The sequence below is a fragment of the Pyrus communis genome, chromosome 5 (genome assembly GCF_041283825.1).
Source record: "Pyrus communis isolate YQ-2024b chromosome 5, ASM4128382v1, whole genome shotgun sequence".
NCBI lineage: Eukaryota > Viridiplantae > Streptophyta > Magnoliopsida > Rosales > Rosaceae > Pyrus > Pyrus communis.
The window spans coordinates 5862742-5882743 of NC_142569.1; the positions used below are offsets into that span (position 1 = coordinate 5862742).

At 37.7% G+C, this 20002-nt stretch overlaps 1 protein-coding gene and 1 pseudogene across 1 annotated transcript; both read right to left on the reverse strand.

The window, feature by feature from the left end:
• Positions 1 to 350: 350 nt before the first annotated feature.
• On the reverse strand, positions 351 to 1213 carry LOC137724629 (berberine bridge enzyme-like 8 pseudogene; annotated as a pseudogene).
• Positions 1214 to 16967: 15754 nt separating this feature from the next.
• On the reverse strand, positions 16968 to 18803 carry LOC137726417 (berberine bridge enzyme-like 8). The gene has a single exon (XM_068465344.2). The coding sequence runs from the start codon at positions 18753 to 18755 to the stop codon at positions 17133 to 17135; it is 1623 nt and encodes a 540-aa protein (XP_068321445.1). The 5' UTR covers positions 18756 to 18803; the 3' UTR covers positions 16968 to 17132.
• Positions 18804 to 20002: the final 1199 nt, after the last annotated feature.

Consider the following 20002-nt stretch of genomic DNA (forward strand, 5'->3'; position numbering starts at 1 on the left):
TTATTATCTCAAACTTAACCACGTGTGTCATTCACTATGTGTGAAATTTTATGCAAAGGGGCACGATGTAATCAGTAATAGAATCGTTCAATATAAGTTGTATGTATAATTCAATCAAGATTCCAATGTGAGACATGGTACAACATGTTGATCAAAGCAAGTTAGAAAAAGCCAATTAGTCCCTACCAAATTTTCAATGACGGAATGTCTTTAAATGAACAAGTAAATTTTTTAACAAGAAGTTAGAAAAGTGAAATCCAGAAAACCTACTAATTTGTCAATTTTTGGAGAGATTTTTCTTGAAACTTGTAATAATTAAGTACTAACAAATTGCAACCTTGAAAGCAATATATTTCTTCTTTTTTATTTCTTTGGCTGATTAAAGATGTACATAACTAACCCCAAAGCAAGAGAAAAAAACCATGCACAACAAGAAGCTAAATAATGACTGTATGGAAGTGGTGGGATACTTTGTTCATTCCTAAAGAAATTACCAGGGTCGACCTTTGTCTTCACATTCACCAACCTATCAAAGTTATGCCTGAAGTACTTAATGCCAAAAACTCTCCCCTCCAAATAGCTTGCAATGCCATTAGCATTATGGTTGGTCCCAATGTCAAGATCCTTGTAGCTGTAAAAGGCTTCCCTCGGATTCTTGGAAACAAAAGGAGTCATGTACATGTAGAGCTTTCTTGTCAGATCAATGTAATGATCTGATGCCTCAGTCCCTTGTATGTTCCAGTTTATTGCATACTGAATCATCCAGAGATTCCCAGCTCTATGAGGAAATGGAGTTGCCGATGCTGATATCTCACTCATTTTCCCGCCGTGGGGGTTGAAGGTCAACAATGGTGCCTCAAGCTCAATCATTTTCTGAAAAATCCACTTCAAACCAACTTTTGGAATTGGTTTTTTGACATAGTCTGACTTCCTCTTGAAGTGTGTAAGCACTTGAGGTGTTCTTGAAAGCAAAGCTTCAGTTGCTGTCCCGGTTGGGAAGCTCGTCCAGAAAAGCACAGATTGAGCCCGGCTCATTTCATTGCAATCAGATTGCTTCATACCCAATTCAGGGAAGCTCTTGTCCATGATTGAGAGAAGCCTCTCAGAGTCTCCGAGAAACATGGCAATAAATGAAGCTCTAAGAGTATTATTGTTTTCTCCACTACTATTTGAAGTAGTACCATTTACAATATCCATGATAAGCCTGATGAACAAGTCATTGTCAAGCTTATCCACGATATATTGCCAACGATAGACAATGTCCGTTGCATTTTGTTCCTTGAAAACAATAACTGTTTCTGGAACGCGTACAAGATTAATTTTTTATGCGATCACAACTCCAAAGCTGGCTCCTCCGCCTCCGGTAATGGCCCAAAAAAGGTCTTCTCCCATTAATTTTCGGTCGAGAAGTTTACCGTGCAGATTTACACATCAACTATGTTGTCAACTGACAAGCCGTACTTTCTCATCATATTACCGTATCCACCGCCACTGAAGTGGCCTCCAACACCAACTGTAGGGCAAACACCAGCGGGAAAGCCATGGATTTTGCTTTTCTCAGCAATTCTATAGTAAAGTTCACCAAGAGTAGCCCCAGCCTGGACCCATGCAGTCTCGGATTTGATGTCTACGTGGATGGATCGAAGATTAAACATGTCGAGGATGAAGAATGGAAATTCAGCCACGTATGATAAACCCTCGAAATCATGGCCTCCACTTCTAATCTTCATTTGGAAGTTATGCATTTGGGCACAAACAACGGATATTTGCACGTGGGACTCATGCAATGCAGTGAGGATGAGGAAGGGTTTTTGGGTTGTAGATGTGTTGAATCGGAGGTTTCGGATGTAAGATTCCCAAATGGATGAGTAGGAAGCATTGTTGGAAGTGTGAATTGCTGGGGCAATTGGGTGAGAGGGTTGGGAATGGTTTAGAAGGCAATCAACAAAGGTCTCATGATCAGCTGAAGCTGAAACTGAAACTGCCCATGAAATAGATAGTAGCACAAGAACTGAAAGCTGTAAGATATGGGGAAGCCGTGGAATTGCCATTTGTAGCATATATTTTGATTGGAAATTGTTTGTATGCATATACGATCTTGTAGGAACTATAAATGGTTAGTCTTCAACAAGGATCACAAACAACATATCTTATATATAACATTACAAGAGTTGGCATTAAAAAGAGATCGACCATACCTGAGAACCCATCTGCCCAGCAACAAAGACAGCATCAACACCAACTGAAAAACCTGGTGCGGGCTGTGTTTACTGGTAACACATAAGAATTCTTCTACTCACTCAAGACCTTATGTTCCAATGGTGATAGGACCCTGATTACCAAACGTTTTCTTTGTGAGCAGGGAGTCCTTTTATAAGTATAACCTTTGCCAACTTCCATCTATCATGGAGTGTTGGTTCTTTACAGTTATTAGCAGTTTCAGATTGCAAGTTGTTTTGTGATCACAATCACCACATATTCCTTGATTATAGGAAGCAGTTTTACACGTTTACAACTCCCACCAGTTTATACAATTGGCAACTGCATTTCTTCCTTATACAATTTAGTTTAGTCCAATTAGGTTTCTTACATTCTCCCACTTGGACGTAAACTAGTCATTGTATTGAAATAATATGCCGATTACAACACTGATTCCTTAGTGATCACATTGAGCTACCATCATCCTCACATCCACCAGGATTAGTTCAAACATTGAACTCCAGAAAATCATATGCAGCTGATTGGCACATGCACTCTGAAATTACATACATTCAAAACTAATCTGTATGTTTTGCAATATGATTAATCACTAAGATTAAATGATGCATACAATCCAATAGGTCCCACTTAAATTGACAGATTATAGGAACTAGAACTTAATCGAAATGTCATGCATACATATATGCACATATAAGCATACAAACATATATATGTAAATGCACATTTCTTACTCCCACATTTCAGTGGACTCCAAGGATTCGAGCCCCATCCTCGTGATATGTTCTTTGAACACTCTAGAGGCAATGGTTTCATGAGTGGATTAGCAACCATTGATTTTGCATCAATGAGTTCAATCATTATCGACCCTTTTCTCACTTCTTCCTTTGCAGACAAATTTTTCATGTCCATAATTCATGCATGTTTATGTTACACCTTTGGGCAAGAAACATAAACAACCACTATTTGATAATCGATTATGTAACCTCATTGTATAACAACCATGTAAAAGATTAAGAAAACAACTGGTATTTCAAGTCTTTGGACAAGAAAACAATTAACTTAATTCTCTTAAAAATGTTATACTCTGAAAACATCTCAAACCATTCATGCATTCCTCCCCATGAAACAACATCAAAATATGATACATTCATATTCGATCCTTTATCAAACTCCAATGAGTTTGCCTAATGCTTCCAATGAAGCCTCAATTTTGCACTATGCAGATAAATTAGTTATTCAGTGAATAACCATGACATGCAATTTTATGTAACACCTTTGGGCAAGAGACATAAAATATCAATTATATGCAATCTTAATCATGCATCCTTATTTGCATAAGCTATTTCACAAAAATTTCAAGTTACAACTCAAATCATGTCTTTGTTATTAATTAATTAATTCCACGTTTGATTGTCCTTATTATGCTCAGTGACAATTCAATAGAGTCCTAACATTCTCCCACTTGAATTATCACTGATCAAATCCTTAATCAACGTTTTGAATCAAATTAATCCCTTTGCATATTTGCCATAAATTATTTCAAAGAAATGAACCTTAGAAAATCTTATACATCAACTCGTACAAGCACCCTAAGATCACATCGCCCAAAATAACTTATGCATGATAGAAATACCGAAACAAATTTAAAGCTCTGTTTCCAAGCTCCCACTAATCATATTGGTCCACCATTGTAAAGCTTTTGTTTAGTTTCAATGGAATGCTTATAATACCAAGCTCATTCGGTCTGAATCTTTCATCAGTCCACAACATTTCAATATACTGCATACATATATTTGTACATATACACAATAACTGAAATAAAACTTCAACCATTAATATGGTAAGTAGGAGAACCTTCCAGTAGTTCCAGGATATGTGTAGTTTCTATTTGGCCACATAATTTACTTTACATTAGAATATGGCACTACATATTGAAACCAAAGCATGACAACATACTAATACATCCAAAATAATAAAGAACCACTGTGCAATATTGTACGGACATCGAACTCGAACCAATTCTATATTTTGCTTCTTTTTTTTTTTTTTTTTTTTTTTTTTGTTGTACGTAGATACATGTAGATAAATAGTAGTGCCCAGTTTTTATCATTTTGTAAGATCCGTACGTAGAAAATCCTTGTGTCTTTCTGCTTAAATTGCCAAGCTTCCTTTAAACAACGAAGGCCAACTGCATAATGACTATGCCGAACCGAAGCACTGACCAACTTTACATACTATTCTTTTCAAGTAACAATACATGAATACCCTTTCAGACTTATTGTATAAACATGGCTCCCTTTTTGAGAATCCACACACATGCATGAGTACAATAAAGGTTCGTTTAATGCAGTGCAAGTTGAAAAGTTTGCATTTCAGTTATTCAATTATCGTATATGTAAGTGCATGTTCATGGCTGGAAGAAATATGCTATTAGGGAAAAGGGTTTGCATAGGTATACTCAGTAGTGTTTCAACGATAGTATACAAGTACCTGGAGATACCATTGGAGATGGTGAAGAATGCACCGAGAACCCAAGAGAGAGAACCCTGCAATTGGTAGCAGTGACGGCGATCCAAGGGTACACGTACCAACCCAATCTCGGGGAACCAGATTGAAGTCTGTGCATGGAGGCTGTCCCTTGAGCCCGATGAATCTAACGTCCAGGAATCGCCTTATCACTATCTTAGGGCTGACGGCATAGCAGTTTCTACCGAAAATCCGCTGCCAGCACCATCGTTTGATCTCGTACCACAACTTGCACACACTATCGAGATCAAGTTCCGGTCCTGGTCCATCTATATGAATGAGAACACATGGTCCAGCACCTCCTCGAGAAACGAGTTTGCCATTTTCGGCATTTCCCCCAATTGAATCCATGATCGTTGGAGCAGTCATTATCGCAGCAAAATGGAAGTCTTCGTAACGTCTACCGGAAACGTCGTCTCCGCCACCATGGGCAAGACCGAGGCCAGTAAGATCTTCCTGAGGCCCTGCGATCTTCGCTTGGTTTCATCGTCAACAAGAGTTAAAGCCTTAGAAATTGAATCACTTCATGCATCTTTTCCCAGACCAAAATTTCCATAAAATCCCACTTTGGTGAAGATTTATTCAAACATTTGTTCAAGTATAGAGATTATTAGTGTTGAAAACCTCAGCATCTGCTTCTGCCCGCATAACACAGCAGCGGCACAATCTCAAAACGTGAAGATTCCCAGTCCTTAAATCTATCCTGATACGCCAGTTGAAATCATCTGGAAAACTGCAAGGACTATCTTAAGAAGACATGGAAAACTTGAAACAATCATTAGTGATTGTTAAATGCATGTTTATATCACACCTTTGGGCAAGAGATATAAACTGACATTGACCTTCATTGTATAGCCATCATTCAAGGATCTTATCATGCAATTATTACAAGTCTTTGGACAAGAATATGGCCTGATCTACATGATGCCATACACTGATTAAAACCACCAACAATTTATACATCCCCTTCTTTGGAAAAGAATGTGAACATTTCTTGAGTTTTAAACCCCAACCATTCTTCCTTTACTGTAATCGAACAATGTTCTTAATTGTTCTTAACATTTACTGCAAACCCAATTGTTAGTATAGTGGCAAAAAAGATAAAACTCAAAGTGATATAGTTCCAACAATATACGGATCATTATATTGATCACAACAGAAATAGATGAAAAATGCATTCTCACTGCAGCCAAACACGTTGCATATTCAGATCATAAAGCCACTTCATCTTCCATTTTTAAATAAATGGGATATATGTTGAATTGTAATCTTGTCTTGGCCCAAAGATAATTGATCCGGCCCATACACAAAGAAAGATCCATGCACATGCTAGAGAATTCTAGCAAAGTTCAAGTTGGTGGAAGAGTCTAGAAGAATGGTGAGGATTCCACCAACATACAAGATTAGTATAGATAATTCTAGCTTAGGAAGGTAGTGGAATTATCTAGATATCTCTAGCATGATGTTTTCATGCTTCTCCAAGGTTCCATCCATGCCTATAAAAGGAGAAGGCATCCACACCATTTGGAACAACCAAGAGAGAAAGTAGCAAGAAGTGAGAGTGTCAAGTAAGAAGTAAGAAGAAGCAACAAAGCTTCTAAGAGTGTTTGAGTGTTTCCTTTTGTACTAAGTTTGTGAGTGAATAAAAACCTTGTGTAATACTTTGAGAATTCTTTCTTTCTCTTGCCTATCAATTCCGCTGCGTTACATTTTTCTTTGTAAGATAAACCTCTCCAAGTAGTGAAGCATTTTTAAACCCCAACAAAGTGGTACCAGAGCTATGGCTAGCAATGCTATGGCAGCCTTCCAAGTTCCAGTGCTCGACAGCAACAACTTCGATAATTGGAGTATCAAAATGAAGGCCCTTTTGGGTGCACACGATGTCTGGGAAGTTGTGGAGAAAGGCTACACTGAGCCAGAAGATGAAGCTACTCTGTCTCAACCCCAGAAGGAGAGTTTGAAAGATTCAAGAAAGAGAGACAAGAAGGCTCTCTACCTCATCTACCAAGCATTAGATGACAATGGCTTTGAGAAGGTCTCGAGTGCAACCTCTGCCAAGCAAGCATGGGAGAAGCTTCAAACCTCTTACAAAGGAGCCGAACAAGTGAAAAAGGTTCGTCTTCAAGTATTAAGAGGTGAGTTCGAATCTCTACAAATGAAAGGGTCTGAATCAATCTCTGATTATTTCTCAAGAGTCTTAGCCGTTTCCAATCAATTAAAAAGAAACGGAGAAAAGTTAGAAGATGTTAGAATTATGGAGAAGATACTACGCTCGTTGGACCCCAAGTTCGAGCACATTGTCGTGACGATTGAAGAAACTAAAAACTTGGAAGAAATTAGTATAGAGCAATTAATGGGTTCACTACAAGCATATGAAGAGAAACATAAGAAGAGGCAAGGGAATGATGAGCAGCTCCTTAAGACGCATGTTCAGCCAAAGAAGAAAGAAGAAAGCTTCGACAACGAGAGAAGCCGATACGGAAGAAGTCGTGGTCGAGGTCGCGGACGAGGACATGGGCGTGGATGTGGTTGGAACTTAAACAACCATACCAACTACGAAAGAGGAGAAAGCTCAACAAAAGGTCGCGGAAGAGGACGCTCAAACTCGAGGTATGAAAAATCTCATGTTCAATGATATAATTGTCAAAAGTTTGGGCATTATGCTTGGGAATGTAGAGCTCCAAACAACAGACTTGATGAGAAGGTCAATTATGTGAAAGAAGAGAAAGAAGAGAATGGTGTTGTGCTACTAGCATGCAAGAACAATGATGGAGACCAAGACTATACATGGTACCTTGACACCGGCGCTAGCAACCACATGTGCGGAAGAAGAAGCATCTTCGTAGAGCTCAATGAATCAGTGAGTGGTAACGTTTCTTTTGGAGATGAATCCAAAATACCCGTAAAAGGAAAAGGTAACATCCTTATTCCCTTGGAAAATGGCGGTCACCAATTAATTTCAAATGTCTACTACGTGCCCAATATGAAAAGCAACATTTTGAGTTTGGGTCAACTCTTAGAAAAAGGTTATGATTTTCATACGAAAAATTATATCCTTTTTCTTAGAGATGACAAAGGAAGATTAATTGCCAAGGCGAAAATGTCAAAGAATAGGATGTTTCCCATGAACATTCAAAACGATGTTGCAAAGTGTCTCAAGAAATGGTACAAAGACATATCTTGGCTTTGGCATCTTCGTTTTGGGCATCTTAACTTTGGGGGATTGGAGTTATTATCTAAGAAGGAGATGGTGCGAGGCTTACCGTGCATCAGCCACCCTGATCAAGTTTGTGAAGGATGTTTACTTGGGAAACAGTTCAGGAAAAGCTTTCCAAAGGAGTCGACCACAAGAGCCCAGAAGCCACTCGAGCTCATTCACACCGATGTGTGCGGTCCAATAAAACCAAGCTCTTTGGGTAAAAATAATTATTTCCTTCTCTTCATTGATGATTTTTCAAGAAAAACCTGGGTGTATTTCTTGAAGCAGAAATCAGAAGTCTTTGGAGCATTCAAGAAGTTCAAAGTCGCTGTAGAAAAGGAGAGTGGTTGCAAGATCAAATCCATGAGATCTGATCGAGGAGGAGAATTCACTTCGAAGGAATTTCAAGAGTTTTGTGAAGCAAATGGAATTCGTCGACCTTTGACAGTTCCAAGATCCCCTCAACAAAATGGAGTGGCGGAAAGAAAAAATCGAACCATCCTCGACATGGCTCGAAGCATGCTCAAAAGCAAGAAATTGCCTAAGGAATTGTGGGCAGAAGCTGTAGCATGTGCTGTCTACCTATCCAATCGGTCTCCAACAAGGAGTGTGTGGGGAAAAACTCCACAAGAAGCATGGAGTGGAAGAAAACCAGGTATTTCTCATCTAAGAGTTTTTGGAAGCATAGCCCATGTACACGTACCAGACGAGAGGAGAACCAAACTCGACGACAAAAGTGAGAAGTTCATCTTCATCGGCTATGACACCAATTCAAAAGGCTATAAGCTGTATAATCCAAACAATGGGAAGACGGTGATCAGTCGAGACGTGATGTTCGATGAAGAAGGAGAATGGGATTTTGGCCCGCATGCAGGTGATCTTCACTTCTTTCCTCAATTTGAAGAAGAGAATGAACAAGGGATGATGGAGCAAGCAAGAGAGGTTCAACAAGAATCCACTACTCCACCTGCTTCACCAACATCAACCAATCATGGTAATTCATCAGTATCAGCATTGTCAAGTGGGAGTCTAAATGAAAGAGAAGTACCACGCACAAGAAGTATACGAGATCTTTATGAGGTAGCTGAAAGACTTGATAATCCTACACTTTTCTGTCTTTTTGCTGATTGTGAACCAGTCGACTTCCAAGAAGCAGTGCAAGATACTAAGTGGAGGAAAGCAATGGATGAAGAAATTGAAGCAATCCAGAAGAATGATACATGGGAACTCGCTATTCTTCCGAAATGACACAAAGCCATCGGAGTCAAGTGGGTGTACAAGACAAAGAAAAATGCCAATGGAGAGGTCGAAAGATACAAGGCAAGACTAGTGGCGAAAGGCTATAGTCAAAGAGCCGGAATCGACTATGATGAGGTATTCGCACCCGTTGCTCGGTTGGAAACTATACGATTACTAATTTCTTTGGCAGCTCAAAACAGTTGGAAGATTCAACAAATGGATGTGAAGTTCGCCTTCCTAAATGGAGTCCTTGAAGAAGAAGTCTACATTCAGCAACCGTCAGGCTATGAGATCAAAGGGCATAAAGACAAAGTTCTGAAGCTGAAGAAAGCCCTCTATGGGTTAAAACAAGCGCCACGAGCATGGAATAGTCGCATCGACAAGTACTTTCAGGAAAACAACTTCATCAAGTGCCCTCATGAACATGCTCTCTACGTCAAAGTCAAAGATGGAGATATTTTGATTGTGTGCTTATATGTGGATGATCTAATCTTCACCGGGAGTAATCCAAGCATGTTTGAAGAGTTCAAGAGAGTGATGACCAAAGAATTTGAGATGACCGACATCGGGTTGATGGCATATTACCTAGGCATTGAAGTCAAGCAGAACGAAAAAGGAATTCTCATCTCCCAAGAAAGCTACACAAAGGAGATACTGAAAAAGTTCAAAATGGATGACTGCAAGCCCGTGAGCACGCCAATGGAGTGCGGAGTCAAACTAACCAAGTATGACAAAGGAGAAAGCGTAGATCCAACATTTTTCAAAAGTCTAGTTGGAAGCTTGCGCTACTTGACTTGCACAAGACCAGATATTCTCTATGCTGTCGGATTAATCAGTCGCCACATGGAGAATCCCACAACTACACATTTGAAAACGGCCAAAAGAATTCTTCGATACCTCAAAGGTACTGTTAACTTTGGCTTGTTTTATTCAAGTTCTGATAACTACAAACTTGTTGGATATAGCGACAGTGATTGGGCAGGAGATTCCGACGATAGAAAAAGCACTACTGGATTTGTGTTCTTCATGGGAGACACTGCATTCACATGGATGTCGAAGAAGCAACCAATTGTCACTCTCTCTACCTGTGAAGCTGAATATGTAGCTGCTACTTCATGTGTCTGCCATGCAATCTGGCTAAGAAACTTGCTGAAAGAATTAAGAATGCGACAAGAAGAGCCAACAAAGATCTATGTCGACAACAAGTCTGCAATAGCTCTAGCAAAGAATCCAGTATTCCATGACAGGAGCAAACACATAGATACCCGTTATCATTTCTTAAGAGAATGCATTGTAAGAAAGGATGTGCAAGTGGAATACGTGAAGTCTCAAGACCAAGTTGCCGACATATTCACCAAGCCACTCAAACAAGAAGACTTTGTCAGACTAAGAAACTCAATTGGCGTCACAAGACAAGATTAAGGGGGGATGTTGAATTGTAATCTTGTCTTGGCCCAAAGATAATTGATCCGGCCCATACACAAAGAAAGATCCATGCACATGCTAGAGAATTCTAGCAAAGTTCAAGTTGGTGGAAGAGTCTAGAAGAATGGTGAGGATTCCACCAACATACAAGATTAGTATAGATAATTCTAGCTTAGGAAGGTAGTGGAATTATCTAGATATCTCTAGCATGATGTTTTCATGCTTCTCCAAGGTTCCATCCATGCCTATAAAAGGAGAAGGCATCCACACCATTTGGAACAACCGAGAGAGAAAGTAACAAGAAGTGAGAGTGTCAAGTAAGAAGTAAGAAGAAGCAACAAAGCTTCTAAGAGTGTTTGAGTGTTTCCTTTTGTACTAAGTTTGTGAGTGAATAAAAACCTTGTGTAATACTTTGAGAATTCTTTCTTTCTCTTGCCTATCAATTCCGCTGCGTTACATTTTTCTTTGTAAGATAAACCTCTCCAAGTAGTGAAGCATTTTTAAACCCCAACAATATAATCATACTAATAAACTAATGAAAAACATCATTGGATTTGTCATGTCCCAGAGCATGCACTCAATATGTTGTTTAACGAGGAAACTTTACCAGAAGAATCACAGCAGCTGATAGCACACACACTGCAGTATAATTTTACCAAGATACATTCTCGCAATGTTCATTTACACACCATCAACCAGTGCATGAAAATAGTTTAGTTTCAACTTTACTTGCATGCACCCAAGGAGATCAAGGAAGAAAATTGAAATAAATAAAAAATACGCATGCTTATGAAGAGAAAAATTTACAAGCATCCAACATTGCACAAAAACAAACCATTCAAAATTTCCCTTCTTTGTAGAATTTGCCTAATTCTGTGTCTTTTCAACCAAGATGAACGCCACATGCAGGTTCTCTAAGCAGAGATTGGGTTTCACAAGTTTGGTGACCTAATCGTCTTTTTACTTGTACTTGCATATATAAACAATCAAGAAACATTACAGGAACTTGTAATTAGGAATTAGGCAACAATATATCAAGGCAACCATGAACCAAGAAATCAAAATAGTCATAAATAAATGCCTCAAAATAATAAATGAAACCATCATTAACCAAGGCAGCCATGATGTAGGGAATTAGATGTTGTCATGAATCAAGGCAACAATCACCGATGCCAACAATAGGGGCTAGGTTGAGGCAATTTTCTTCCCTGTACAACAAATATTCCCAGTTAATGATATAGGTATAAATGTTAAGATAATTAAGTTTGAATCCAAGTAGACTAACCTTGCTCTGATACCAAATGTAGGAACTATAAATTGTTAGTCTTCAACAAGGATCACAAACAACATATCTTATATATAACATTACAAGAGTTGGCATTAAAAAGAGATCGACCATACCTGAGAACCCATCTGCCCAGCAACAAAGACAGCATCAACACCAACTGAAAAACCTGGTGCAGGCTGTGTTTACTGGTAACACATAAGAATTCTTCTACTCACTCAAGACCTTATGTTCCAATGGTGATAGGACCCTGATTACCAAACGTTTTCTTTGTGAGCAGGGAGTCCTTTTATAAGTATAACCTTTGCCAACTTCCATCTATCATGGAGTGTTGGTTCTTTACAATTATTAGCAGTTTCAGATTGCAAGTTGTTTTGTGATCATAATCACCACGTATTCCTTGATTATAGGAAGCAGTTTTACACGTTTACAACTCCCACCAGTTTATACAATTGGCAACTGCATATCTTCCTTATACAATTTAGTTTAGTCCAATTAGGTTTCTTACAGATCTATTTCTAAATGTGGGTTTTAGAAAGGATATGGGTTTGAGCGAGACAATTTCCAAATTAAGAATACATCAGGCAGGAATTATGCACAAGTCACCTCCCCCTTTTGACCTGTAGAAAATTCAAAGCAAAAAATAAATATTTATTTATTTCTATGCTAATATTGGTACATCTACATCCATGGCGGTATAAGTTGCAACTACATCCACATATATGCAAAATATTATATGTTTGGACATGCTTTTGTTATTTTGGAGGAAAATAAGTGGCATGTGGAAGGGTTAGATTTCATAGTAAGGAACTAAAAGTTAAAGTATCTTTATTTTCTTGTTGCTTTTCCTCTGTCTTGGATGAATGTCCATCTTGGTTTTCCTACCGGTCCATGCCTAAATTTATAAAGACCACACCGGACCTGTTTTAAAATGCAACGAGGCAGGCTGAGGTGGGTATATGAATTCTGAGATTTGGAACTGGACTTAACTCGGCCTGTTTTCCACAGGTCCAATTATTACTGTAAGTCGGTACAAGGCAGGAATCGCAGCCTTCTCCCAGTTCTCAGAGAGGAGAATACATGTTTCATAAATTGCCAACAGAAGATTCAAACCCAATTTGCATGAAACGTTCCACTAATCAACCAAACATAATCTTAGTAATACCCAACAGAAAATTCAAATTCAATTCAACAAAAGATTTGAAATTGGAACAGAACAGTGGTCAAGATTCAAGAAACCAACAAAATCCCTAAAACATAATACCTTGAAACTGAAAGGGTCCGTCAGCAGAACTCGTCTTCCCTGCAAATATGGGTCTGAGTCAGATGGAGGACATGACTAATTCATCGTTTCGAGTTGTTCGACTCCATCGTTCGTCCCCTAGAGTTCGACAGAGAGAGAGAGAGAGAGAGATTGACTTCGTCGTTTGTCCCTTCGAGTTTGACAGAGAGACTGAGAATCGAGAGGGATGACAGTCAGCCTGGACTCTGGGAGAGAGGGATCGAGATACGAGAGGGAGGACTGAGGAGAGAAGATTCAGTCTGAGTCTGGGAGAGTCTTCAAGATAGTGAACTGAGTGAGGTCTGCTTTAAAGCTCAAAGCCCGTGAAACACGTCGCTTAAAACTCAAAGCCCGCGTCATGCAAAATCAAATAAAATCATGCTTAATTGCTAAATAACCATTCTCTAAACAATATATAATGTTAATTATTTGTAAATAATTCAATCCCAATATTCCATCAAATTAAAAAAATTAAGTCCTCCGATTGATCGGTAAACATTGTCCACGCTCAATTTCGAAAACAATTTAGAGACTACTCTTTGCTAATCAGTATTTTATTTTATTTTTCTGTGTATATTTTCGAAAGTAATCTGATTTGGTGTTGTATCTGCCCTATTTTGATTTTCAACAGTCAACCCCTGTTCATGCACGATGGAGAGGAGTACGTGGAGGTACATATCCTCAATGTTTAGGGCCACAAGCTTAAAATTATTAAAGTAGTTGGGAGTCAAATAATTAAGGTTCAATCTATGGAAAGGGTTTGGGGCCACAAGCATAAAATTATTAACGCAGTTAGGACAATGGTGTAGTCAGTAATTATTTTGTAGGAGGGCTAATTTAAAATTATTACTATGAAATCAATTTTTCAATCTTTTGTTGCCTACATAAAATTATATAATAGTAAACCTTAAAGTAACAATTGAAGCAAGGAATTCATACTGTGTGTTCTAAGCTTCTAACATCAAAACTTTCAAGTGAATAAAATAAGAAACCATTTGTTGTATGAAAGTTTTAACTTATTACCTTTAAATTATAATATTGGTTAAAGTAATGAATTTATTTAACATTTATTAGCTCTTTTTTTCCTCAAAAACAGCCTTAATATTCAAAATTTTAATTCCCTACGTGGAATATTACAATTAAAATTATAAAATAGCTAAATGATGAATATTTGGGAAATTTTATGTAGACCTAATGAAAAGATGGGTGTAGAATGATATTGTCAACTAGCAAATGAGTGGGTCGAAGTGGTCCTGAGAGCCCCAGTTGGTGGTTGGGTGGGTTGCCGGAAATCGAAAAGAGGGATTAATGGAGGGTGGAGAAGAAGGTAAAATGATAATGGAGGAGGGTTGTGGCCTTCAACGAAATCGGGAGATCGTGTTGCCTGAGCTAAGTTGGGTTCGTCAGAAAAATATAGGGCTTCTGATGTTGATCTCTCTCTCTCTCTCTCTCTCTCTCTCTCTCTCTCTCTCTCTCTCTCTCTCTCTCTCTCTCTCTCTCTCTCTCTCAAATTTTGGTCTCTCATCAATTCCTTCTTCATCCAATTTCAAATGACTACCAGCTTTTTCATCCTTGAAAGCATATATAGCTTTTCAACTTGTCCACGTTTGGGACTGCATCCTTATTCCACAAATTGCAGGATCACACCGGTCTTTTGAGCTGCAATTTGCAAGTTTTTTATTTATTTTTTAATTGGTCCATTAAATTTTAAGGAAACTACAAAAAATGTGTAGAGGTCACGGGTTCGAAATCCACTGCTGGTGTGGAAGCCAGACTTGTGGTCAGAGGGGGCTGAAATGCCTCTATAAGTCTTCTTGGGCTCCGAAAGCAATTAATAACCGTGGTTTGCCACTCATTATCCCTTTTTTTAAAATTAATTTTTTTTTTTTTAAGAAAATAGTAGTCGGACCAAAATCTAGTCCCATAGAGACGAGCACGAAGAACATTGATGAGATAAAGAGTAGGTCGGCGACGACAATTTTTGTAATGACAATCGGAATCATGTCCGATTACTGCCATTGTAGGTGGTTGGGAGGGTTTATGCGTTTGTGTTCTTTTTTATTTTTTTATTTATTTTTAAGTTTGTCAATTTTGTATTTGAGGGTAAAAAGGTAAGTTTGCCGGACAAAATTTTCAAGTTGGGTGTAAAAAGAGAATTATTGGGTGTAAATAAAATTTCCCTTAATATTTTTAAGCTTAAAGAACCAAAACTCTCCCCATACCATAGCTCAAAGGAGCCTTGTACTTGGCTCCATCATTGAGTTGGGAGTCAAATAATTGAGGCTCAATCTATGGAAAGGGTTAAAAAAAAAAAAATAAATAAATAAAAAAAGGAGGGAGCCAAAGGTCACTTAGGCAATCTCTAATAGAGAGGGTTAAAGTTTTAAAAGTAAAAAAATGGTCTGATTTATTGAAAAACTCATCACTAACAGATAACTATGTTATAATTCTATGAAATCCACTAGGTCATTATTTAGCCAAAGAAGTATCAGTGTTGCAATAATTTATTCAAATACAATAGTTATATTTGAAAACATATAACGATATTTTAATTAAATTAACTAATAAATTTAAAGTACAAGCTTAAAACAAATAAATTATTAAATGGATATGTTTAACCCCTTTGGTTAGATGAAGATGATATATAAATATGACTTGATTTTAAAATAATTTTTTATAGAACTATAATTTTGGACAGAATTATGTTTTATTTTTCAGTTGTAAATGGCTTTTAAGGCCTGCGAATAGCCTCCCTCCGACTTACAGTGATAGGCAAACTGGGTTGCGGATATATTTCCTTGTTGATATATGATCACGGTATCCCTTCAGTTGAAGCAAACTCCTTTATATATGCTATTTATCTCCACATCAAGAGAGAGAAGAAAATAGAAATGATGAGCTGCCCATATACAAGAAGAATTTTCAAAAGATGTGACTTTTTTTATTTTTTTATTTAATGGCCAAAATTAAATAAAGGTATACACTGTTTATGTTCATCGTACATTGGACGGTTAAAAATTATAATTTTTTACTTAAAATTAAATATAAACATTACCTAATAAAAATTAACCGTATAATGTACGATGAACAGACACAATTAATTGAACTTCCGAATTCCTACAAAGAGAATTCAAAGAGGATCCTCTTCCCTTATTTTTGTCACTTAATTTTTTTTATATTTATATTCAATTCAACGGCCATATTAAACAAGGATGTAAAATGAGAAAATGTATAAGATCACCTCCTTTTTCTTCTTTTTGTTTAAATACTTCCCTATTTGAACATTGCAACGTATTGCCAATGTAACGCCCGCTATCTAGTATCTTGGATGGCATTAATTTTTAATAGCAAATAAAAATTACGAATATGAATAATATATATGACAAATCATCCTTCAATGGTTGTAACTCTAGTTGGCATTTTGTAAGGTTGCAGAAAGCTGCATATGATCATTTTAGTTTAGTGGTACTTATTTCTAGATTATTGGAAGTATTTATAATCTAATTACAACTATTGTTGTGTCAAAGTTCTATAATTCAATTAAAATTTACTTATCTACATTACTAATCACTATTAATATTGCCTTCAACTTTACAACATGTTGATCAAAGCAAGTTAGAAAAAAGCCAATTAGTCCCCACTAAATTTGTATGACGGAATGTCTTTAAATGAACATGTAAATTTTTTAACAAGAAGATAGAAAAGTGAAACCCCGAAAAACCTACTAATTTTTCAATTTTTGGAGTGATTTTTATTGAAACTTGTAATAATTAAGTACTAACAAATTGGAATATTGGAAGCAATATCTTTCTTCTTCTTCATTTCTTTGGCTGATTAAAACATAGAGTACAATTTTTTATTTTACAAACAATATTAAAGATATACATAAAAAAAACATAACAAACAAGCTAAACAATGACCAAATCAATCATAATGCTATTATAACTATTTCCTCTTTAGTGTGGAAGAGTTGGGATACTTTGTTCATTCCTAAAGAAATTACCAGGATCGACCTTGGTCTTCACATTCACCAACCTATCAAAGTTATGCTTGAAGTACTTAATGCCATAAACTCTCCCCTCCAAATAGCTTGAAATGCCATTACCATTATGGTTGATCCCAATGTCAAGATCCTTGTAGTTGTAAAAGGCTTCCCTTGGATTTTTGGAAACAAAAGGAGTCATGTACATGTGGAGCTTTCTTGTCAATTCAATATAATGATCTGCTGCCTTGGTCCCTAGTATGTCCCAGTTTGTTGCATACTGAACCTTCCAAAGATTCCCAGCTCTATGAGGAAATGGAGTTGCCGACGCCGATATCTCACTCATTTTTCCGCCGTAGGGGTTAAAGGTCAACATTGGTGCCTCAAGCTCAATCATTCTCTGAAAAATCCACTTCAAACCAGTTTTTGGAATTGGTTTTTTGACATAGTCTGATTTTCTCTTCAAGCGTGTAAGAACTTGAGGTGTTCTAGAAAGCAAAGCTTCAGTAGCTGTCCCAGTTGGGAAGCTCGTCCAGAAAAGCACAGATTGAGCCCAGCTCATTTCGGCGCAATCAGATTGCTTCAAACCCAATTCAGGGAAGCTCTTGTTCATGATTGAAAGGAGCCTCTCAGAGTCTCCGAGAAACATGGCAATAAATGAAGCCCTAAGAGTCTTATTGTTTCCTCCACTATTATTTGAACTAGTACCATTTACAACATCCATGGTAAGCCTGATGAACAAGTCATCATCAAGCTTATCCGCGATATATTGCCAACGGTAGACAATGTCTGTCGCATTTTGTTCCAGGATTCTTGAAACCCTGAAAACAGTAACTATTTCTGGAACGCGTACAAGATTAATTTTATACGCGATCACAACTCCAAAGCTGGCTCCTCCGCCTCCCGTAACGGCCCAAAAAAGGTCTTCTCCCATTGATTTTCGGTCGAGAAGTTCACCATGCACATTCACAAGTTGTGCATCAACTATGTTGTCAACTGACAAGCCGTACTTTCTCATCATATTACCATATCCACCGCCACTGAAATGGCCTCCAACGCCAACTGTAGGGCAAACACCAGCGGGAAAGCCATGGGTTTTGCTTTTCTCGGCAATTCTATAGTAAACTTCACCAAGAGTAGCCCCCGCCTGGACCCATGCAGTCTCGGATTTGATGTCTACGTGGATGGACCGAAGATTAAACATGTCGAGGATGAAGAATGGAACTTCAGCCACGTACGATACACCCTCGTAATCATGGCCTCCACTTCTAATCTTCATTTGCAAGTTATGGATCTGGGCACAAACAACGGATATTTGCACGTGGGACTCATGCAATGCAGTGAGGATGAGGAAGGGTTTTCGGGTTGTAGATGTGTTGAATCGGAGGTTTCGGATGTAAGATTCCAAAACGGATGAGTAGGAAGCATTGTTGGGAGAGTAAATTGCTGGGGCAATCGGGTGAGAAGGTTGGGAATGGTTTAGAAGGCAATGAACAAAGTTCTCAGGATCAGCTGAAGTTGCCCATGAAGTAGATAGAACCAAAAGAACTAAAAGCTGTAAGATATGTGGAAGCCTTGGAATTGCCATTTGTAGCATATATTTTGAATGGAAATTGTTTTTCGTTTGTATGTATATGACCTATCTCTAGATTTGGGTTGGTATTGATAGGAATTGGATCCTCTTCGAGGCAATGCCTCGGATGCTCAGATCAGATAACACGGATCGTTGGATTTTAATTCAACGAATACAATTATTATAACTTTTAGAGGAATCTTTTTGTTTGTAACTGTTAGATCAAAATCTAACGATCTGTGTTGTCCGATCAAGAGGATCCCGAGGCATTGCCTCGGATAGGATCCAATTCCGTATTTATAAAGGATATGGGTTTGACCGAGACAATTTCAATAATTTTCAAATGGCCACCTCTTTCAATAATCTTTTAATATGTTCGAAAATCTTATTTTAATATGGTAATTTAATTTAATTAACTATACTAATTCAATTAAAATAATAAATTATGTTTGGCCTATAGCCCTTTGGCCTTCTTGGTTAGAGATGGTTTTTTGTCAAAAGGCTATTTTGGCCTATCGCCATTTGACCCCCTCGGTTGGAAATGATATAAAATATGATCTGACACTGTTGATTAAAGTATAATTTCTTGCCGGACTATAGGACTAAACATAGCTCTCTAATCCTCTTACGGTTGAAGCCTAAGTGGCATGCGGAAGGGTTAGATTTCTTGGTAAGGAACTAGCGTGGGGCTGTGCAGATTTGTGCAGTTTCCTTTGGCTTTTGATGGAAACTCCAAGTTTAACTGTCTTTATTTTCTTGTTGATTTTCCTTTGTCTTGGATGAATATCCATCTTGGTTTTTCCTACTGCTACAATAAAAACACAGCCATAAGGACGAGAGTGGAAGGTCCAGATCTTTTCCTCAATATAATCACCATTCGAAGTCGAGTGCTTACATACACATATTCATGTGCTGGGATTTGTCACCATTGGCCCTTAATTCATCAATTTCTGTAGTTATGAACAATTTTGTCAACTCCGTCAGAACTTCCGTCAAAATGAGTCATGGTAGAATGATCATTGCTGCAATTAGGTTAAAGTTGGGGGACCATACTCCAATTAGGTTAAAGTTGATGGACCATTACTCCAATTGGTTAAAGTCAATGCAAAATCTGCGCTGCCAAGAGAGTTTTGCATCAGTCAAAGCACAACAAAATGTATCAAATATTTCATTAACTTCATCCGATTTAATTCATTTTAAGTCAGTTCAATTTAATTTCTGAAATTAATTCAATCTAAGATAATCCGATGCACTCATATATGATATATTTT

Excerpts from the sequence above, each read along its gene's own strand:
- LOC137726417 (XM_068465344.2), bottom strand. The coding sequence starts at position 18,755 with ATGCTACAAATGGCAATTCCAAGGCTTCCACATATCTTACAGCTTTTA.